The following is a 23,966-nucleotide window of genomic DNA, read 5'->3' as shown; positions in this document are numbered from 1 at the left end:
TCTAAGTCTGATTCATGGTTTCTGACAATAAATGACACTGGTAGGGAAGGGGTTAACACTAGTGGGCAATCAAGGGGTTAAATGTGTTCCCTGGGAGGTGTTTCTAACTGTAGGGGTAAGGGGACTGACTGGAAGAACAGAGAGATCGCTGTTCCTAATCACTTGGAACAGACGATCACTCTTTACTTCCACGTCAGAACGGGGATCTGTTTGTTTAGATTGACAGATTCCCATTCTGGCTCTCTGCGAAGTGATTGTGCTTGGCCAGCGGACATTGCAGCCGCCAGCCAGATGCATCAGCTCCTCTGCCGCGCAGCGGGCGTGTGCCCCCCCTCCGACGGCATGTGCATGCCTGTTATAGCTGTTAAAGGGACTGACGTACAGCTATGGGGATTAGCGAGAGCGAACCGACCCACGACAGTATAATGACTGCGTCTGGTCGGCAAGTGGCCAAAGACAAAAAATAACAAAAATAGCTTTTCACTACCGAAGAATTATCATCTATCATACATCCATTCTGATATACTGACTGGTACTTGAAACAAGATCCCATTAAAACTTTTTGCAAACTCAAAATATCTGATCTGCCCAATCCTTCCAACTCCCTCTCACTTTGAGCCTCCCTCGTTGTGCCACTGTTCTAGTATTGTTCACTGGCCACAATCCCCTAGTCCCAGACGTGCAACCTTATTTATCAATATTTTTATTTTTTACCACTTATAACAGTCTTTACTCTAATACAGATAAGGATACTTCCACTCCTGAGCGCCAGTTCACACTACAGCGACTTGGGAGCCGACTTGTCAGACCTCAAGTCGCCCCAAGTCACTGGACATAAGAAATTCCATTGAAATGAATGAGAGCTGTCTTAATGTAAACTAGTGAAGTCACTCCGACTTCAGAAAAGGCTCCTGTAATACTTCATGGCGACTTCAAGCCAACCTGTACCTATAGATTTCAATGGAGGTTGCCTCCAAGTCAGATCCTGTAATATAGCATTGTTTACAGGTAAATACAACCCTTTTCCCCCTTCCTCTACTCCCTCCACCTCCCCAATAACATCCCCCCCACCCTTTATTCCCCCTTACTTATCTTATACATTGGACTGCTACCGTGTTTTATGCTGTGTACACACGACCGGACTTTCTGGTAGACTAGGTCCGCCGGGATCAGTCCGTTGGAAAATTTGATCGTGTGTGGGCTAGTCCGGTCGTTTTTCGGGAAAAAAATCCAATGGGCCTAGAAATAGAACATGTTTCAAATCTATCCGACGGACTCAATTCCGACGGACTAAAAATCGGAAAGACCGCTCGTCTGTGTGCTGGTCCGACGGACCAAATACCACGCAAGCACAGCTATTGGCTACTGGCTATTGAACTTCCTTGTTTAGTCCCGTTTACTTCATCACGTTCAAAATGAACGGACTTTCAAATGTACTTAGGCCGGTCATGTGTGGCCAAGTCCATTCACTTCGGAAAGTCCATCGGACCTCCACCGAAATTCCGTCGGGAAGACCATCTGACCTAGTCCATCGAAAAGTCCAGTCGTGTGTATTAGAGTTTCCCAGCTCTATACTTTCCATTGTAGGCTGGTTTATACTCTGTATTTTAATAATCCAATAAATATTTTACAAAAAAAATAAAACATTTAAAATCACTTTTTCTGCTTTAACTTCAGTCCAGTACTCCCCAACAGTACATTTTTTTCTGCCGCTAAATGTCATGATGGTCAGCATTATTTAGCTGATTGGACAAAAGAGAGCATGATATTAAAATACAATAGGTAATGATTCTGAGCTTTTATGTTTTTATTTCTTCTTATTCTTTTCTTCTCCATAATAATGAAACAAAATACTGTATGTACAAAGCATTGTACATTCCTTTTAAATGTACCTCTATGCAAATGTGTGCTGCTTTTGAAAAGCTGTTGGCACCTGCAAGTAGGCAAATAGTTGTTTTTTTTACTTGACCTTATCCACATTTTGAATGCATTGAAAGTTTAATCAAAGTACCTCAGGACAAGTAGTTATGTTCTAAAGTCTAAAAAAAAAAAAAAAAAAAATCATTAGGCATGTGCCAACCCTGCATGAGACCGCTGACCTTATTACCATTTTAATAAGAACGGCTGTTGTGGGGAAATAAGGACTGATTGCTCATTTGCATTGCATATCCCGCACTACGAAGTTTTCACTCTCAGAGTTTTAAAAAGTTTAGATTGGAAAAAATGTAACTACCATAAACCTGCAGCAAGTCAACATTGTAAGCAGTATTAATAATAGATGTCGAGGATTGTCAGGAAAGCTATACTCCAGCCTTCCCACACAGCAGATGCCCATTGGAGAGAAGCACACAATGACAATAGTAATTTGGGTTGGATCTCTTATTTACATGCACATATTTACACTCTGCCTTCAGCAGCAGGTCTTCTGTGAGCGCGGCAATCAACTTCTTGTTGCTGAGAGAGAAAACACTTTTTTTTTTTGGCCTGTGATTGTTTTAGGCCTGACAGCGAAGCTCCATCTGCCGTGTTGCTTCTACTTTGTCGGCTTAAATTAAGTGGTGGTTACAATATTCAAATGAATAACAAAACTTAAAGTGTATGTGAAAACACAGCCATTAAAATTTCAAACAAGCTTCAACTCGTTAATGGCATTTCAAAAGCCATTTTACTAAAAGCGGAATTTATCCCGCGGGAAAAAAAAAAAAAAAGACCACAGGAGCTTTTAGCCATGATGTGCTAGTATGCACATTATACTAGCACATTATGGCAGATTTAGCTTGAAAATGATCTCCTCCAGCGCTGTGATGTCATGAGCCCTCCATCTTTTCTCGGTCTTCCCCTCCAGATTCGGACTCTTTGGCCACTAGACATGTGCGATTAGTTTCATACAAATCGAAAAATTCGTACGAATTTCTGAAAATTCGTACATTCGTACGAATCCGAAATATGAATTTTTATGCCTACGAATTCTGTACAAAATACGAAATTTCATTTACGAATTTCGGTTCCAAATTCATAACGAAAAGTCGTAATTGTTCCGAAAATTTAACGAACCTAAATGTTAAAACCCCAGGAAGTCAGCATAGGGTGGTGGGAACCCCTCATAATGGGCACAGCGGGTGTACAGACCTGGGAACTCAGCACAGGGATGGTGGGAACCCTATGGGAATTTCTATGCTTACGAATTTTATACGAAATACAAAATTTCATTAACGAATTTCAGAATTTCAGATCCAAATTCTGTTATAACAGAAACGTGACTGGTGTTTTGTTCACCAGAGGAAGTCAGCACAGCACAGGGATGGTGGGAACCCCTCATAATGATAAACTCATCATAACGAGCAGTCGTCATTTTTACGAAGTTAATGAACCTAAAAGGTTAAAACTCCAGGAAGTCAGCACAGCACAGGGATGGTGGGAGCCCCTCATAATGATAAATTCATCATAATGAACTTTCGTTATTTTACGAAAAGTTTACAAATCTAATGAAAATTTCTATTTTGTACAAATCCAAAATGAATTTCGGACACAAATTCCGAAATATGAATAAATTTTCATACGAAACGAAACAAAACAAATTTATTGATGGCGCACATGTGTCTATGCAATGGCCACTTGGTTGGCCAAGCCAAGATGATATCCAGTGGCGGCTGTTTTTTTTTGTGGGGGGGACAACCTCCCATCCTCCCCGAGTAGCCCTCACCAAGCCACCCCCACCCCTGTGCTGTTTGCTGGTCGGTCCAGCACTTACCCCATCATGGCAAGTGGCAGGCAGAGTGGTACAGCGGCTCGGCTTCGAGTCCTCTCCTCCATGGCGGCTTCCAGCTCCTCCCCCCTCCTCCAAGGTGTCCAATAGGATTGCCAAGGGTGATCCTAATAGGGTGCCAGGGCCATCACTGGGGTATACAATTGCTATACAAGTCATATTGTAATTGAATGTTATTATAAATTACCTTTCTTGATCATACATCACGGGACACAGGAGTTTCATTACATAGTGGGTTATATAGGCACCTGGTGATTGGACACTGGTTAACCCTCAATTAAGGAGAATTCCTCCCCTATATAACCCCTCCCATATGGGAGGCACCTCAGTTTTTTCGCCAGTGTCTATGGTGGTTGGTCACGTAAAACATGTGCTATGAAGAAATCTCTGTGCAGGTCCCTGCGGAGGCCTAAGGGCTACAACAAACCGGATCCATATCTCGGGCCGATATTTTGACTCCCGAGATGGTATGGTACCCGGGCCTCGTCATCCGAAGAAACAAGGTTTTGCCTGTAAGTCCTCTCCTATTGGAAGACTGGGCTCTGGGAAAACAAGACTTGGTGTACTATTTACATAGTGGCACGAAAGTTTCTGGCAGAGTCTTTTACAAGGTCCAGGAAGGAGATTCCTCTGAGAAGGAACCCCAAAAAATCATGAAGGTTGGCACAACTCTGCCCGCCGTGATGGGTGAAGGCTGTAATCTGTCTGTTTCAGCAATTCCTGCGGCGAGGACAGGTAAGGGAAGTTAATCCTATATAAATGTATGGATTTCTTCATTGAGTAGTTGTATGTCTTACCTGGTTTCCACCACTAGAGGGAGTAAGAGCAGCCTGATGTATACTTACATGCCTTTCATATACACACGCTCAGTGAAGCCTGGTTCCTCCAGATGACTCATGTTTCCACTGCACTCCCTGCCACAATAAAGGTAATACAGGGGTCCCACGTAGTCTGGGGGTCCCGCGCAGCTCCGATGGTGGTCCCCTTACCCCCTGGACATCCGGTGGTCCTCGTGCACGCACGCTAAGCGCGCTCCCATGCTAATGGAGGGGGGGAGTGTGGTTGCGAGCCGTGCACGTCGGTGTGCACGGCGCTGTACTGCGCAGGCGCCAGGCGGCAATTTAAAAAAAGCCCAGAGCACCAGGGGGCTGTAAGTGGAGACACAGGAGCTGTGGGCAGTAAGCATCCTAAGGGATTGGATCCAGGTAAACCTAAGACACCTACTCAGCATCAGGTTGTGCAGTTTAAGCATATATATTTATTGTGAGACTTTGAGCACAACAGTGATTACACTTTGTACTAGTACCTCTGCTTTGTAGCTTAGGACTATGTCCCCTCGTAAGAGGGTCTCAGGGGGAGGTAACAAAGGCACTGGTAAATCACCGCCTAGGTCTAGGGGTTCTAAAAATGCCTGTAGGTTACCATCCCCCCCTGCAAGACTGGAGCCAGCCTCACAGGATGAGTCAGTGCTCCTGTCAGGTTTTGCAGCCTCTCCTAATATTTCAGCCCCGGTATATGTCACTGAGGACTCCCTTAGGGCTACACTGGAGGGTTTTGAAGGGAGAATCATGAATTTTATTTCAGTTTTCCTAAAAGATAGCAGGAAAAGGGGTAGATCCCCTCCCTCTGCTGAGATTCCTCTTTCAGATGACACCTTTGACAATGAGGAGAGATCCCTATCTTGGGACAGGGATCTTGAGCAGTCGGATGAATCAGAGGAAGAGGAGAGAGTCTCCTCCTCCCAGGCACTCAGAAAACAGGTGCAGTATTATACTGAATTGGTGCGTACCACATTCAGAATGCCTGCTGCTGAGGTCGCAACATCCTCTGTTTCTTCCCTGGGGGTCAGGAAAACCCCACAGACTGCCTTTTCCTTTCCAATTCATCCCTTAATGGATAAATTGTTGTATGAGGATTGGGGACATCCCAATAAACTGTTTGCTCCTCCTAAAAGGTTTTCTATGCTTTATCCTCTGAAGGAAAGTTTCACCAAGAAATGGGGGGTCCCATCTGTGAATAGAAACCTGACCTGTCCTTTGGATAATGCTCAGGTATTTAAGGATCCAACTGATAAGAAGCTGGAAACCTTATTGAAAGCCTCCTTTTCCATGACTGGCGCAGTAGTGCAACCTACAGTCGCAGCCGTGGGGTTGTGTCAGTTCCTCAAGGAACAAGTTAAGCAGATGCTTGGCCTCCTTCCCAGTGAGGAAGTGGAGAACTATGCAGAAATACCTCAAATTCTGTGTTTTATGATTGATGCGATTTTGGATTCTGTCCAACAAGCATCTAGTTTGTCTCTCCTTTTGGTACACATGCGAAGGGCCCTATGGCTAAAAAATTGGGCAGCTGAGCTATCATGCAAGAAGCATTTGATTGGGTTCCCGTTTAAGGGGGAACGTTTATTTGGAGAAGAATTAGACAAGTTCGTCCAAAGAATTTCAGGGGGTAAATCTACTCTCCTTCCAATCAAAAGGAGCAAACGTCCATCATTTAGGCATTCTCTCTCTCCCGGAGCATCAAGCTCTAAGCAGTGGCGACGGCCTTCCCAACCTCCCTCTACAGGAAAGGCTCAAGGCCGGGCCCAGGGGCAGAAAAAGACTTGGGACTTGGCAAAAGCCTGCCAAGCAGAGCCCAAAAGCTTCCTTGTGAAGGGGTGCCCCCGCTCGGCCGAGTGGGGGGAAGGCTCCTGCAGTTTGCAGAAGCCTGGCAGGAAGAGATCCGGGACAAGTGGGTAGTCTTCTCGGTATCTCTGGGCTACAAGCTAGAGTTTCAGGAGATTCCACCTTCTCGCTTTCTAAGGTCAAGGATCCCCAGGGATCCAGTAAAGCAAAGACCGCTATTCCTGGCCTTAGATCACTTACTATCCCAGGGGGTGATAGTGGAACAGGGTTCAGGCTTTTATTCAAATCTCTTCACCGTTCCAAAGCCAAATGGAGGTGTCAGACCTATCCTGGATCTGAAGGATCTGAACCGTTTTTTACGCATCCGGTCCTTCCAATACGCGCTGTGGTCTCCTCCCTGCTAGGGGGAGAGTTTATGGCATCAATAGATATCAAGGATGCATATCTTCATGTGCCAATATTTTCCGCACACCAAAAGTGGCTATGCACTCTTTCGGAGAGACAGGGTAAAAAGGAAAGGTGGCGGGGTCTGTCTCTATGTGAGAAGTGATCTCAAAGCAAGTGTGAAAGAGGACCTGGTGGATGGAGAGTGTGATGAGTCTGAAGCATTATGGGTGGAACTGCATTTAGATGGGTGTAGTTCAAAGTTAATCGTTGGAGTTTGTTATAGACCACCCAATGTTAATGAGGAGGTGGAGACCCAGCTCCTTGCACAGATGGAAAGGGCTGCAAGGGCTGGGACAGTGATAATAATGGGGGATTTTAACTACCCAGAAATTGACTGGAGTAATGGCACTGCTGGGACAGTTAAAGGGCAAAAAATGATAAACCTATTACAGGACAATTTTATGGTCCAGTTTATTGAGGCCCCAACTAGGAATGAAGCTCTGTTGGACCTTGTAATCTCAAACCATGCAGAGCTTATTACTAATGTCCAGATAAAGGAACACCTGGGTAGCAGTGATCATAACATGATTTCCTTTGATGTTAGCGCTAAACAAGAAATACATACGGGTAAGATAAAAACACTTAACTTCAAGAGAGCAAATTTTCCAAGGATGAGGGCTGCTCTCCAGGACTTAGACTGGGAGAGAATATTTGCTTCAATGGGCACAGAACAGAAATGGGAATTCTTCAAAAAGACTGTTTGGGACCTCACTGCAAAGTATATTCCCATGGGCAATAAGTTTAAAAGGCTAAAAACAAAACCTATGTGGCTCACAGCCAAAGTTAAAAAAGCTATAAACTATAAGAGAAGAGCTTTTAAAAAATATAAAAATGAAGGATCACTAGTGTCATTTAAATGTTACAAAGAATTTAACAGAATATGTAAAAAGGAAATCAAGGATGCAAAAATTCAAAACGAACGACAGACTGCAAAAGATAGTAGGACAAACCCCAAAAAATTATTCAAATATATTAATAGTAAAAAGGTCAAGTCTGAGCATGTAGGCCCTTTACAAAATAATCTAGAGTGGGTGACTGGGGACAAAGAGAAGGCTAATTTATTAAATACTTTCTTCAGCTCTGTGTACACAAAAGAGCATGGGGTAGCGCATGTCCATAATGGGGGTGATAGTGACACAGCCCCAAATGATCCACAATGGCTCAAAAGTGATATGGTCCAGAAATATTTAGACAGAATAAAGGTGGATAAAGCACCTGGCCCTGATGGCATCCACCCACGGATCCTAAAAGAATTGAGCTCTGTAATTTCAGAGCCATTGTATCTAATTTTTAGGGACTCATTAATGACGGGAATAGTCCCACTGGATTGGCGCAGGGTGCCTATATTTAAAAAGGGATCAAAGTCTTTACCAAGTAACTATAGACCTGTTAGCTTAACTTCTATAGCTGGGAAGATACTGGAGCGTTTAATAAAAGACCACATCGACGAGTTCTTGCTGAACAAAAACACTTTAAGCAACAGACAACATGGATTCATGAAAGACAGAAGTTGTCAGACAAATCTGATTTCTTTTTATGAGGAGGTAAGTAAAACCTTGGACAGAGGGGTGGCAGTGGACGTGGTATACTTGGATTTTGCAAAAGCGTTCGATACAGTTCCCCACACACGGCTCATGTGTAAGGTAAAGTCTACAGGTTTGGAAATATCAGTTTGTAAATGGATAGAAAATTGGCTAAAAGACAGAATTCAGAGAGTAGTGATTAATGATTCTTACTCTGAATGGTCTAAGGTTATCAGTGGTGTACCCCAAGGTTCAGTGCTGGGACCCTTACTTTTTAACATCTTTTTTGGGATCAAAAGTAACATTTCTGTCTTTGCAGATGACACCAAGATATGCAGTGGAATAACGTCTTTACAGGATGTCTCCAATTTACAAGCCGACCTCAATACACTGTCTAATTGGGCGACTATGTGGCAGATGAGGTTTAATGTTGATAAATGTAAAGTTATGCACTTGGGGGCTAAGAATATGCATGCATCATACATGCTAGGGGGAGTACAACTGGAGGGATCCATAGTGGAGAAGGATCTGGGGGTTTTGGTAGATCATAAGCTCAATAATAGCATGCAATGCCAAGCTGCTGTTTCCAAAGCGAGCAAAGTCCTTTCTTGTATTAAGAGAAGTATGGACTCCAGAGAGAGAGATATCATTTTGCCCCTGTTCAAATCATTAGTAAGACCTCACCTGGAATATGCAGTTCAGTTTTGGGCACCAGTTCTCAAAAAGGATATTGGGGAACTGGAGAAAGTGCAGAGAAGGGCAACCAAACTGATAAGAGGAATGAAGGAACTCAGCTATGAGGAAAGATTAGAGGAACTGAATTTATTCCCTCTTGAGAAGAGGAGAATAAGGGGGGATATGATCAACATGTTCAAATATATTAGGGGTCCATATGGTGAACTTGGTGTTGAGTTGTTCTCTGTACGGTCAACCCAGAGGACAAGGGGGCACTCTTTACGTCTAGAGGAAAAGAGATTTCATCTTCAAGTACGGAAAGGTTTCTTCACAGTTAGAGCTGTGAAAATGTGGAATAGACTCCCGCCAGAGGTGGTTCTGGCCAGCTCAGTAGATTGCTTTAAGAAAGGCCTGGATACTTTTCTGAATGTACATAATATAACAGGGTACTAACATAGGTAAAATTGATCCAGGGAAAATCCGATTGCCTCTTGGGGGATCAGGAAGGAATTTTTTTCCCCTGCTGTAGCAAATTGGAGCATGCTCTGCTGGGGTTTTTTTTTCGCCTTCCTCTGGATCAATTGTGGGTATAAATTGGGTATTTGGATTGTACGATTATTTTTTTATTTTATTTATTTGTTTTTAAGGTTGAACTGGATGGACTTGTGTCTTTTTTCAACCTGACTAACTATGTAACTATGTAACTATATGTAAAAGTATCTAAGGTTCGCGGTAGAGCGGCGCCATTTTCAATTTGTGGCTTTGCCGTTTGGGCTCGCTATGGCTCCTCGAGTCTTCACAAAGATTCTAGACCCTCTCTTGGCAAACCTAAGAGCTCATGGTATAGCCGTCATGGCTTATCTAGACAATTTGCTTCTCATAGAGAAAACAGTAGCGCTCCTGAACCACAGTGTTACCAGAACACTAGACTGGAATGCCTAGGTTGGATTAGAAACCTAGAAAAATCGTCCCTACAGCCTGCTACCAGGTTGGAGTACCTGGGTATGGTCATCGACACCGCTCAAGGCGGGGTGTTTCTACCAAGGCCAAAAGCCTTGGCCTTTGGGGGTCTGGTGCGCCTAATTCTGGGCAGAAGATCTTCCCCCATTCGGTTGTGCATGAGACTATTAGGGAAAATGGTCGCCTCCTTCGAGGCCGTTCCATTCGCCCAGTTCCACTCAAGGCCTCTGTAAAGATGCATCCTTGCGGCGTGGAACAGGAAACCCCAGGCCTTGGATCTTCCTATGTGTCTATCCCCAGGGACACGCAAGAGTCTCGTTTGGTGGTTACAAACCGAGAATTTGCTGAAAGGCAAAACTTTTCTTCCTCTTCCATGAAAGATTATTACGACAGATGCCAGCCTGACAGGCTGGGGAGCAGTGTTGGAGGAGACGTGCTCGCAGGGGAAATGGTCTGCGATCGAGAAGCTATTGCCCATAAATGTCTTGGAGATCTGGGCAGTTTATATGGCTCTCATAAAGTGGTCTTACAGACTACGGGGTCTCCCTGTTCGGGTTCAGTCTGACATTGCCACGGCAGTGGCCTATATCAATCACCAGGGTGGTACTAGGAGTCTGGTTGCACAAAAAGAGGTGAATCGCATACTTGCCTGGGCAGAAAGGCATGTTCCATCCCTTTCTGCAGTCTTCATTCCAGGAGTGGAAAATTGGCAGGCGGATTTTCTGAGCCGCCAGCAGTTGTGCCCAGGAGAATGGGCTCTGTACCCCGACGTGTTTCAGAACATATGTCGCAGCTGGGGTACTCCAGACGTAGATCTGTTTGCGTCCAGATTCAACAGAAAGCTGGACAAATTTGTGTCAAGGACAAGAGATGTTCTTGCTCAGGGGTCGGATGCTCTGACAGTTCCCTGGGATCAGTACAATCTAATTTATGCCTTCCCCCCATGCTCGCTTCTGTCACGGTTCCTGGGAAGAATCAAGAGGGAAACAAAGTCTGTGTTTTTGGTAGCCCCGGCTTGGCCCAGGCGACCTTGGTACGCAGAGATCATGAAGTTGGCAGTAGGCAGGCCATGGATCCTTCCTCTCCGGCCAGATCTGCTCTCACAGGGTCCAATTTACCATCCTGCTTTACACAGTCTGAATTTGACGGTTTGGCTGCTGAGACCCACATTCTGAGAGATCGTGGGCTTTCGGGGCCAGTCCTTTCTACTCTGGTCAATGCCAGAAAGCCGGCCTCCAGGCTTATTTACTACAAAATCTCGAAGGCATATGTTTCCTGGTGTGAACTCAGGGAATGGCATCCTAGAAAGTATGTCTTTAGCAGGATCTTGGCCTTTCTCCAGTCAGGCCTAGAAATGAATTTGGCCGTAAGCACTATCAAGGTGCAGATTTCGGCCTTGTCAGTGTTTTTTCAGAAGCCACTTGCATCACATTGCCTGGTGCGGGCTTTCATCCAGGGGGCCATGCGGATAAGACCGCCAGTCAAACCTCCGGTATGCCCATGGGATCTGAATTTGGTTCTCTCAGCTTTGCAGGGGCAACCATTTGAACCTTTGCATCTGGCTTCATTAGTTCTTTTGACTAAAAAATTGGTTTTCTTGGTAGCCATTTCCTCGGCTAGGAGAGTGTCAGAGCTAGCAGCTCTCTCCATCAAGGAACCGTATCTAATTATTCATAAGGACCGGGTGGTAATGTGTCCCAACAGGTCCTTTCTGCCTAAGGTGGTTTCGGGATTCCATTTGAATCAAGATGTAATCCTACCATCCTTTTTTCCGGATCCACAGTCCGCAGAAGAAGAATCTTTGCACACTTTAGATGTGGTTAGGGCAATCAGTACCTATCTTCAGGCAACTGCTCAGATAAGAAAGACTGATTGCTTATTTATTCTGCCAGAAGGCCCTAGGAAGGGCCAAGCGGCATCAAGATCCACTCTCTCAAGGTGGATTAGACAGGTTATTTCTCAGGCCTATAGTGTAAAGGGGAAGATTCCTCCTTTTCAAGTGAAAGCGCACTCAACTAGGGCTGTAGGTGCTTCTTGGGCAGTGCATCACCAGGCCTCCCTGGCTCAGATCTGTAAGGCTGCAACTTGGTCATCAGTCCACACATTCACCAGATTCTATCAGGTGGATGTCAGAGGGCAAGAGGATATCGCTTTTGGGTGCAGTGTACTGCAGGCTGCAGTTTAGATCCTCCGGTCCATGGCTGTCTATATTTCTGATCTGTGTCTCCCTCCCCTCAAACTGAGCATTGCTTTGGGACATCCCACTATGTAATGAAACTCCTGTATCCCGTGATGTATGATCAAGAAAATAGGATTTTTATATACAGTTTACCTGTAAAATCCTTTTCTTGAGAAGTACATCACGGGACACAGGGCTCCCGCCCCTCTTTGGTTTTACGTGGTTTCCTATTGCTTTGCTACAAAACTGAGGTGCCTCCCATATGGGAGGGGTTATATAGGGGAGGAATTCTCCTTAATTGAGGGTTAACCAGTGTCCAATCACCAGAGGTGCCTATATAACCCACTATGTAATGAAACTCCTGTGTCCCGTGATGTACTCTCAAGAAAAGGATTTTACAAGCAAGCTGTATATAAAAATCCTATTTTTCCTTTCAATCTGCAGCGCTGTCATTTTCTGTCAAATGCAATGCAATATGGCTACCTGGAGGCATTCTGTACACAGATGGAGTACAGAACAACCCCCAAAAATGTAATTTCCTGCTTGTGTGATTGGCTCACTGATTTTACCAGAAGTCAGATTTTGAGCATCCCCTGCAACACAAATGTCATTTTTGGTGAGATACTCCCAAAGGGAAATCACATCTTATGCACTTGTAACATTGGGGGATGTTTAACTCAGTGGCAGATGTCTTTTCAGTAAGTTCACAGTGAACAGGAACTTTCGTTTAAGGGCATGGTAGCCCACTTTTATTAAAAAGGAACAACATAAAGTTCATACATGCACTCGGTTGCCCACGCAGGGGTTCTTCTGCTAGAAACCATACATGAAAAATGCCAATCCACCTGGCTCTCTTCATCAGCACTGCCACCTAGGCTTTACAATTCAGCCCTCTTGGCCTTATAACAGGGTTCCCGCACAACTACTGTACCTCTTTTCAGCTTCCTTGCTGCTCAGGCCTTCCACTTCAGGCTCTCATTTGTCTCAGATGCGCACAGCTTTAACACACACAGTGTCCCTAGAAAGCAGCCCCTCACTGCTCTGATCCTCAGACTTGGGTCTCTGGCTTTCTCTAGTGCACACCTGCACTCTCTGGACTCCTGGAGACCTCCTGTCTCTCTGGGTGGAGCCCAGAACCCTAATCCTAACTTTGCTATAAGCCCAGGACCAACCTGCTCAGTCAACCAGCCAGACTCCTGGCTGTTCCAAAAACCCGGTCCCAGGATTGGAGATTCCATCCCACCCATAACGCTATGGAATCTCCGGGCTCCAGGTCCCCAAGTGGATTTTACAAACTTTGGAGGAAACTGATAAAACAGATTCCTCCACATTAAATACTTCTGGAGCCCCTCAACCTGCCTATTTGAGAACCCTGGGCGACAATTACTAGGACAGGGAATTGTACTGTCATAGCCCTGTACACACGTTCGGACATTCCGACCACAAAATCTGTCAGATTTTTTCAGACGGATTTTGGCCGAAACTTGTGCTGCATACACATGGTCGACAAAGTTGGCATAAAATCCGATCGTTCGGAATGAGGTGATGTTCATTGTGTATGACGGGACTACGTAGAAGCTAGTAACCAATAGCTTTGGTCTCGTAATTTAATCTGCGCATGCATGGCACTTTGTCCTTCAGAATTCTCTACAAACGATCGGAAAAAGTGTGATCGGATTTTGTTGTCTGAAAATTTGAGATCCAGCTTTTAAAGTCTCAAACTCCGATAGAGTCCGATAGAGCCCACACACAATTTTTTGACAACATAATCTGATCGGACCTTTTCCATCGGAATTTACGACCGTGTGTACAGGGCATAAAGGGACGTCGACCTTGCCACTTTCCTTATTAGAGCCCTGCAGGTGCAGCAGCTTAATGATAATTATGAAATCACTCCCATACAGATTCACTGAGCACATGGACACAGAGAAACAAACAGCTATTTCTTCAGAATAACAGAAAGGTTGGAAGCTGTAACAAAGTTTGTTCAAATCCCTGCAATGTACATAGATCACCCAGAGGGGATTGTTTTTTCGCAGTAAAAGTGGAGTTACTCTTTAAGTTTGATTCCAATTTTAAAATCTGCATTAACTGCTTGCAGACTGCCCCACGCACATGTACGGAGGCAGGACGGCCACTCTGTGCCAGATCCCATACATAGTACGGGGTCTGACACTTCTGGGTCTGGGGCACGTGAGCACGCCGCTGTCGACCCTCTCCTACTCCCGCTGAGTCCAATCACAGGTCCCCGCCAGGGACTTTCCAATTTGCAGGGACACAGGCAGGGCGCCATCTGCCTAGGTAAACAAAGCAGACTGCTGTTCTGTGAGAGGGGAATGTACTGATCCTGTGTTTCTGGTAAGCAGGAACACGATTCTTTACATTCCCCTAATGAAAGCACCTCCCCCACAGTTAGGAAGCACTCCCTAGGAACACATTTAGCCCTTTGATCACCCCTGATGTTAACCCCTTTCCTGCCAGTGTCATTACTACAGTGACAGTTCATATTTTTTAGTCACTGGTTCCTAGTGTCAGTAATGCCGCGTACACACGATCAGACTATCCAGCAGACTTAGTCTGGCGGACAAAACCGCCGTAAAGTCCGCTGGACTGCCTGAACACACGGACCTGCCCACACACGTGACTTTATCCGCCGTACTTTTGAATTTAACGGACTTGCCCACACACACGGAGGAAAGTCCGTTCATTTAGAGCGCGTCTCCAGGTAGCCGGGACCAGTGAACGAAGCGTCACTGGATCCGTCACCTGGTATGGACTTAAAGGGGAAGTCTTACGCCAAAAAAACGGCGTGGGGGTCCCCCCCAGGTCCATATCAAACCCTTATCCGAGCACGCTACCTGGCCAGTCAGGAAGGGGGGGGAGCGAGCGCCTCCTGAGCCTTACCAGGCCCCGTGCCCTCAACATGGGGGGGTGCTTTGGGGAAGGGGGGCCGCGCGGCACCCCCACCGCAAAGCACCTTGTCCCCATGTTGATGAGGACAAGGGCCTCTTCCCGACAACCAACGGCCAGGGTCTGCGGGCAGGGGGCTTATCGGAATCCGTAAACCCCCTTTAATAAGAGGGCCCCCGGATCCCGGCCCCCCACCCTATGTGAATGAGTATGGGGTAAAATGTACCCCAACCCATTCACCTGTGAAAAAAATGTAAAAAAAAAAACCACAACACACAAGGGTTAAAAATTGTTTTTGCACAGCTCCAGGGGTCTTCTTCCATCTTCAGGGGGCTTCTCGCCGGACTCCTCCGCTATCTTCTGCTAGCTCTTTTACTAGCGGAGGAGCCCGGCTTTCTTCTTCGTCCGCGCCCTCTTCTTCCGACTTCTGGGGTCTTGTCCCCCTCTTCGGGGGTCTTGTCCCCCTCTTCGGTTCTTCTTGTCGCGCCTCCGTGCCTTCTTCTACCTCTTTTACAAGCAGTGGCCCGGTCTGTCGCCGCCTTCTGTTCTTCTGTTCTTCTGTTCTCTTGTTCTGTTCTTCTCTTCTTCTCTTCTTGAGCTGTTGACTCGTCGCTGTCTCTGGCCACAATGACAGGCATGCAGCGACTTATATAGGGACATCGCTGGGTGATGTCCCTGCCCATTATGATGTCACAGTCCCAGCATCCTCTGATATGGACCTAGGGGGGGACCACCACACCGTTTTTTTGGCGTAGGGCTTCCCCTTTAAGTCCATACCAGGTGATGGGTCCAGCAATGCCTCATTCGCTGGTCCCGGCTACCTGGTGCCGCGCTAACAATTAACAGACTTTTCTCCGTGCGGGAAAAGTCTGTTCGTTTCAAAAGTATGGCGGATAAGCACACACATGGCCGTATTGTTATTATTTTTGTGCAAAACTACTTTCTTAGTCCCCTGGACTTTTGGGTAAAAAGAATCCACCGGAGCCCACACACAGGGGGATTGTCCGCCGGACTTTTCCACCTGATTGTTTGATCGTGTGTACGTGGCATTAGGTGTCCGATTAGTCTGCCGCAATATCACAGTCCCACTATAAGTCGCTGATTGCCACTATTACTGTTAAAAAAAAAATCCCATAGTTTGTAGACACTATAACTTTTGCGCAAACCAATCAATATACGCTTACTGGGATGTTTTTTTACCACAAATATGTAGCAGACGACATATTGGTCTAAATTGATGAAGACATTTGATTTTTTTCAATTTTTTTTTATTGGATGCGTTTTATAGCAGAAAGTAAAGAAATGTTTTTTTGTTTTTTTTCAAAATTGTCAGTCATATTTGGTTAATTGCAGAAAAAATAAAAACCATAGAGGTCATCAAATACCACCAAAAGAAAGCTCTATTTGTGGGAAAAAAAGGACAAACATTTTATTTGAGTACATCAACACACGACTGCGCAATTGTCAGTTAAAATAACGCAGTGCTGTATAGCAAAAAATGGCCTGGTTAGGAAGGGGGTAAACCTTCCAGAACTGAAATGGTTAATCTCATTAAAGCTGAACACTGGGAAAAATACTTTTGGACATTCTGCAATGTAAGAACTAACGATGTGTCTTTTGATGGGTTTGTTAAAACTGTTAGTTTCATTCATAAAAGGTCTTGCATTCTTTTCACTTAATAGAAGACATTCTGTGATTGGAGGAAGGAAGATTGTGACATTCATCCAGCCCTTCTTCAATTGCAGAATGCCTTTTAACCACTTAAGCCCCAGACCATTTTGCTGGCCAAAGACCAGACCACATTTTGCAATTCGGCACTGCGTCACTTTAACTGACAATTGCGCGGTCGTGCAATGTGGCTCCCAAACAAAATTGACGTCCTTTTTTTCCCACAAATAGAGCTTTCTTTTGGTGGTATTTGCGGTTGCGGTTTTTATTTTCTGCGTTATAAACAAAAAAAGAGCGTCAATTTTGAAAAAAACACATTTTTTTGGGCTATAATAAATATCCCCCAAAAATATATAAAAAAATACTTGTTTTCCTTAGTTTAGGCCGATATGTATTCTTCTACATATTTTTGGTAAAAAAATAAAAATCGCAATAAGCGTATATTGATTGGTTTGCGCAAAAGTTATAGTGTCTACAAAATAGGGGATAGTTTTATGGCATATCATTTTGGGGTTAAGTATGTCCTGGGGAGTGATTCTAACCTGGGGGGGCATGGCTACGTGTGACACGTCACTGATCTCTGCTCCCGATCACAGGGAGCAGAGATCGGTGACACTTTCACTAGGCAGTACGGGGAGATGCTTGTTTACATTAGAATCTCCCCGTTCTTCCTCTCCGTGAGACGATCGCAGGAATCCGACTCATTCGCCCGCAGGCACGCCTCTTAAAGGGCAATGTACAGGTACGTTAACTTGCCTGTATGAGCCCTTCTGCCGACGTATATCAACATGAGGCGGTCAGCAAGCGGTTAATCATGTGGAAGATTTTATGAACAGAGGAAGTGGAGAGCAATCTTTCGATCGGTGCGTGGTCTCCGCAACCACCCCCCCCCCCCCCACCGTAGTCGTTTAATTGCTTGCCGACCATGTACATATACTGCGGCGGGGTGGCTCATACAGGCATCATAATGTACCTGTCCATCGCACGTTTCTTCCAGGTTAAGGGCACGCGCGCGCATACCCGCCCGCTGGCTCTGTTCTGATTGAACACAGCGGGACTTATTCTCATAAGACAAAGACTTTTTATTTTGTTGCTTCTGATCATGTGCAGTCTTTCGTAGCTGAAATTTATCATACGAAAATAGTACGAAAACGGTACACATTAAACGAAAAATCATTCGTTCTGTTCTCGTACGAAAAAAAATTGGGGAGTTTGTCACTTCGGAAATTTTCGTTCAGAAGGTCAGAATCGGCTGTCGAAAGTTTTTTTTTTTTTTTTTTTTCACAATAAAGTTTATTCTGTCGAAAGTTGTGTACACACTGTTAGAAAATCGTACAATCGTTCCTCGCATGAAAATGTTTGCCCGATTTTCTTATAGTGTGTAAGGGGCATTAGTCAGCACATCCTGACCAATGATTCATGACTGCGTCCAATCACAGCCCAGAGCCCTGTGTTGACAATCAACATAGGGCTCTGTACAAAGGTAACAATCTCTCTGTTTCTTGTCCCTGCAAAGCAGGGATAAGAAACCAAGAGATGTTTTGTAAAATTCAGCACAATACACACCATAACACTAGTTAGGCACACATTTAACCCCTTGATCACCTGATATGTTAACCATTTTCCAGCCAGTGTCATTAGTTCAGTGACCGTATATATTTTTAGCGCTGATCATTGTATTAGTGTCCCTTGTGATGTCAGTTGGTGTACCTCCCACAAGTGCATTTCTCTAAGCCCCCCGTACACGCGGTTGGACATTCCGACAACAAAATCTGTCTGATTTTTTCAGACGGATTTTATCCGAAACTGGTGTTGCATACACACGGTCGGACAAAGTTGTCGGAAAATCCGATCTTTCGGAACGTGATGACGTTCGTTCATTGTCACGGGACTACGTTGCGGCTAGTAGCCAATAGCTTTGGTCTTGTAATTTGATCTGAGCATGCGTGGCAATTTGTCCGATCAGAATTCTCTACAAACAATCGTAGAAAGTCTGATCGGATTTTGTTGTCGGAAAATTTGAGGTCCTGCTCTCAATTTTTTTCCGGCGGAAATTATAACGGAAAAAGTCCGATAGAGCCCACACACAATTGGATTTTCCGACAATATAATCCGATCGGACCTTTTCCGTCTGAATTTCCGACCGTGTGTACAGGGCATTATACTTCTCAGTACAGGTTTCCTTTAAGTCATACAAACATAGAGATAGTAATAATGTAAGTTTTGGGGCTCACCTTGAGTTGGTGCCGGTTTTCTATCTGTACAGGGCATCCTGCTGCCATACACTCCGTGAACCAGGAGATGTCCACAATCTGACATTTAATCACATTGTCCAACTGCTTAGATTGCAGCCACTCCACAACTTCAGCCCCAGAGTTGTTCTCAGCCACAATATGAGTGACACCATCTCTGAAAGAAGAGAAGAGCAATATTTATATCCTTTTGTACCTCCTGCCCCACCCTATTAGATTGTAAGCTCTTCTGAGCAGGGCCCTCTTAATCCTCTTGTATTTTATTGTATTGTAACTGTATTGTCTCCTTTTATATTGTAAAGTGCTGCGTAAATTGCCGACGCTATATAAATCCTGAATAATAATAATATTTCATGTATGTATTTGTTTACATACAAAAGGAAGTTTTTGTGAGCAACATTTCCTGCCTGTACTAACAGCAGTTTTTATATTCCAGGGAGTGGCAGTACTAAAACAGTACAGGGGCCCATGCTCCAGCCATATAACTAAGATATCAATAAATATAATATAATGCAATATAATATAATATATAAATGTACTTTAAAGCGGTAGAAAAATCATTAAAAAAAAATATAGTGCCCCCACAAGTTAACAGCATAATGTGCTAGTATTCATTGCATACTAGCACATTATATAAGACTTACCTGAAAAGCAAAGCCCTTCAGCGGTGTGCTGTCACAGGGCTCCAATCTTCACCCAGTCGACCTTTCCGGTTTAATGGGCCATTTGAATGGCTGAGCCACGGTGACATCACTTCCGCGCATGCACACAATTGTTATGGGCGCGGCACAGAGCTCTGGATTGACCACACATACACTGTTCCCTCCAATCAGAGCATAGTGCACATTCGCTGGTGACCTCACCGGCTGTAAAATAAGCAAATATTTCTTAAACAGTGCACTTGGAGATATTCAGGTTCCCTTAGGTAAGGTTTATTATAAGTCGCAAAGTGGAGTTTACTAACTTTCTAAAGTGATTGTAAGGCACCATGCACCCTGGACGTTAAAATAACATTATAAAAAAAAAACGCCAGTAGCTTTGTAGTGAGTCTTTCAACATTTGTTTTACGTTTTTGCAATAGCGTCTATTAGCGTTTTTTAGTTTTTTTTTTTTTCAATAGATCACAAACTTTAAACGCTGGTGAGCCATGTTTTTGAGCGTTTATCTGCGTTTTTCAGCATTTGGCGTTTTTTGTGGTCAGAAAAACGACTCCTAAAAAAAAAAAAAAAAAATGCGATTTTATGGTGTTCAGAAAACAGCCCATAAACTCCACTGCTGATAAATGTCCAAGAAACGTCCATGTGGACACATAGGATAACATAGGGGGGAGTTTATGGGCTGTTAAAAAAAAACACTCAAACTCCCAAAAATGGCCGTTTATGAATGAATGAATGAATGAAATACTTGTATAGCGCACAATGCGAACTGAATCGCCTCTATGAGCTTCAGTGTGCATGGAGCCTAAGGTTTTTAGCTAACATATCATACTTACCTGCTCTGTGCAAGGGTTATGCACAGAGCGGCCCTGATCCTCCTTTTCTGGGGTCCCCCGACGGCGCTTCTGGCTCCTCCTCTTCATTGAGTGCCCCCACGGAGAGACACGCTCCATTTGTGGCACACGTGCAGGTGCGCTCCTGAATCCTGCAGCTACGTCCATTGACACAGACAGCAGGACTTGGCCCCGCCCCAGTGTCACTGGATTTGATTGACAGCAGCGGAAGCCAATGGTTCCTGCTCCTTTCAATTAATCCAATGAAGACCAGAGACAGCGGCTGGAGCTGCTGGGCTCGTGTTTGTCGCTGGAACGATCGGGTTCAAGTAGAAAAAAAGGGGGGAGGGGCGGTCTGGTGGGAAGCTGCACCACAAGACTTTACAACTCCTTTATGGTGTTTCAAAGCTGAACCCCAGGTAAACAGCGAAATACACAGATGAAATACATATAAGCCAAATAATTTGTAGGTGTGGCAGGTGTCTGTTCCACCTGGCAGACACAAACAGCCACACTATTCCATCCCAGCCATAAGATCAATGAGGCCGATCCAGCTATCGGGTTGACTTGTATAACCATTTCTAATGATGATCTGGACAGTTGGATCCAAGACCCAGACTCCACTCCCTATCAACCGGATGTGTGTTTGGGGGGAACAAGTATTATATTTAGCCTTTAAATTCACGGTTAATATAGAGATATACCATAAACTGTATAGTGGGACTACTTCATCCTATGTGGATCATTGGCTGTCCTCATCTCCCTGTGTTGCTCTGACGGATATAGCTCTCTTTTCATTTTTGAGTTAGGATTTCTTTCTGTATGGGTGGAGCATTAACATTTGGGATATAAGCTACAGATTTTGAACCCACAGGCCCTTTTTCTCCTGAAGAAGATCTACATTTTGTTTTTTCGAAACGCGTTGGTGGTTCTCTCTGACAAGTTCTGGGCTTTCTCCACAGCTGTTTCCATTTATGTTCCCAATATATGTGTTTGTGGCTTTTATTCCCATTTCTATGTTGTGATTGGCAGCAACGTGCAATAAGTGTATATATTTTTTCTACAGAACTGTTTGTGGCTTGTTTTACGGCTTCCCGACCGCCTCACATGGATATACTGCAGCAGAATGGCACATACAGGCAGATTAACTTACCTGTGCATTGCCCTTTAAGAGGTGGCTTGCGGGCGCATGCGCCCCCCGGGAGCTCCGTGACTGTAATCGATGTCCGCGGAGATACCCGAGATCGTCTCACGGTGAGGAAGAATGGGGAGATGCTAATGTAAACAAGCATCTCCCCGTTCTGCCTAGTGGCACTGTCACTGATCAGCTCTCCCTGTAATCGGGAGTTGTGATCAGTGACGTGTCACACACAGCCCCTCCCCCCACAGTCAGAATCACTCCCTAGAACACACTTAACCCATACAGCGCCACCTAGTGGTTAACCCCTTCACTGCCAGTGACATTTTTACAGTAATCAATGCAATTTTTTAGCACTGATCGCTGTATTAATGACAATGGTCCCAAAAATGTGTCAAAATTGTCCGACCTGTCCGCCATAATGTTGCAGTTCAGATAAAAATCGCTGATCGTCGCCATTACTAGTAATAAAAAAATTAACAATAAAAATGCCATAAAACTATCCCCTATTTTGTAGACGCTATAACTTTTGTGCAAACCAATCAATAAACGCTTATTGCAATTTTTTTTTTTTACCTAAAATATGTAGAAGAATATGTATCGGCTTAAACTGAGGAAAAAAATGTTTTTTAAATATGTTTTGGGGATATTTATTATAGCAAAAAGTAAAAAATAATGTGTTTTTTTCAAAATTGTCGCTATTTTTTGTTTATAGTGCAAAAAAAAAAAACGCAGAGGTGATCAAATACCACCAAAAGAAAGCTCTATTTGTGGGAAAAAAGTATGTCAATTTTGTTGAGCAACATCGCACGACAGCGCAATTGTCAGTTAAAGGGACGCAGTGCCAAATCGTAAAAAGTGCTCTGGTCAGGAAGGGGGTAAATTCTTCCAGGGCTGAAGTGGTTAAAGTTCCAACCTGAGGAACTTAACTTTTACTCTATGTATCAGGGATGTGGTCCACAATCAGCTCAGTCAAGTAGTTACGGCAAAGGGCTACTTCTATTATTTGTTTTCGGAATTTGTTTTGTTTATTTATTTTCCAATTGGTTCAAATTTTTCGAATTCAGATCGATTTGAAAAGTTTTCTCATAGTTTTCGTATTTTGAATAGTTTTCCAATCTCCAAAGAGAGTAAAATAGAATGCAGAATAAAGGAATAGAATAGAAAAGAATATACAAGAAAATAATATAATATAATATAATAGAGTAAAACAGAACAAAATAGGATAGAAAATAAAATAACAATAGAATGGAATAGAATATAAAAGAAGTAGAATAGAATAAAAAAAGAATATAATAAAATAGAAAGATCATACCCATCTTCTGAAATTCGAAAAGAATAGAATTAAAAAAACAATAGAATAGAAAGAAATAATATAACCATTTTCCAAAATTCAAATAGAATCAATTCGAATTTTAATAGAATAGAAAAGAATAGAGTGGAATAGAATAGAAAATAACACAATAGTATAGAAAAAACAACAAAATAGAATGAATATAACCATCTGCCTATTCCATTCTATTCAAATTGATTCCATTTGAATTTTGGGAAATGGACTGGTTATATTCTAATCTATTCCTTTTTTATTGTTTTTTGAATTATACTCTTTTTTTATTTGTTTATTCTATTTTATTAATTTCTATTTTTTTATTTTCTACTATATTCTTTTCTATTCTATTCTTTTTTTATTCAAATTCAAATTTATTCTATTCAAATTTCGGAAGATGGTTATATTCTTTCTATTCTATTGTTTTTTTCTATACGATTCTGTTATTTTCTATTCTAAGCTATTCTTTTCTATTCATTGTGATATTATATTATTATGATAAACAAGAAACAATGGTGCACAATGTAGGAAGACAGCGTGCCACACACTGTCACTCGGAATTACAGGATCCATACAACTGAGTCACAACTAAACAGAAACACACGCCCATCTTTATCTGGATGTCAGAACCTGATAAAAGAGCTGACACTTTAATCTGTCACCTGTTCCTTGCATATTAGACTAAAAATAATAGTTGTATCACCAGGTTTCATTTGGATGTGAGATATCAACCCTATGTTTGATGGTTTTAGCATATGAGAATAAAATACTGAACAGACAAATGTAAAAGATTCTAACTACAGTAAGTCAGTTGTTGTAAAGAGGGACTATGGTGAAAAACAAATACATTAATAAACATTCTACTATAGGTATTCAGAAGACGGGTGTAGCACCCTTCTAGGCTGTCGGGTAAATTTTGTTCTTTTTGAGTTTCTCTGTAATCAGTGGAGTAGCTGCTGATTGCTTTGGAGTGATCATGGTCTCACAGACTGCAGGATTGATTGCTTCTCC

General features: G+C 43.6%; 1 protein-coding gene across 1 annotated transcript in view; it reads right to left on the bottom strand.

Moving 5' to 3' along the window:
• Window positions 1-23,966, bottom strand: part of DNTT (DNA nucleotidylexotransferase) — a 618,183-nt gene that overhangs the window by 533,942 nt on the left and 60,275 nt on the right. The window contains exon 2 of the mRNA XM_077455236.1: window positions 18,984-19,158. Within this exon, the coding sequence (XP_077311362.1) occupies window positions 18,984-19,158 (175 nt within the window). The remainder of the gene's footprint in view (window positions 1-18,983; window positions 19,159-23,966) is intronic.

The sequence above is a fragment of the Lithobates pipiens genome, unplaced genomic scaffold, assembly GCF_037356315.1.
Source record: "Lithobates pipiens isolate NorthernLeopardFrog02 unplaced genomic scaffold, aLitPip1_a1.2 Scaffold_25, whole genome shotgun sequence".
NCBI classification, from domain to species: domain Eukaryota; kingdom Metazoa; phylum Chordata; class Amphibia; order Anura; family Ranidae; genus Lithobates; species Lithobates pipiens.
Note: the sequence above shows the minus strand (reverse complement) of the source record. Positions and strands in the feature narration are given on the sequence as shown.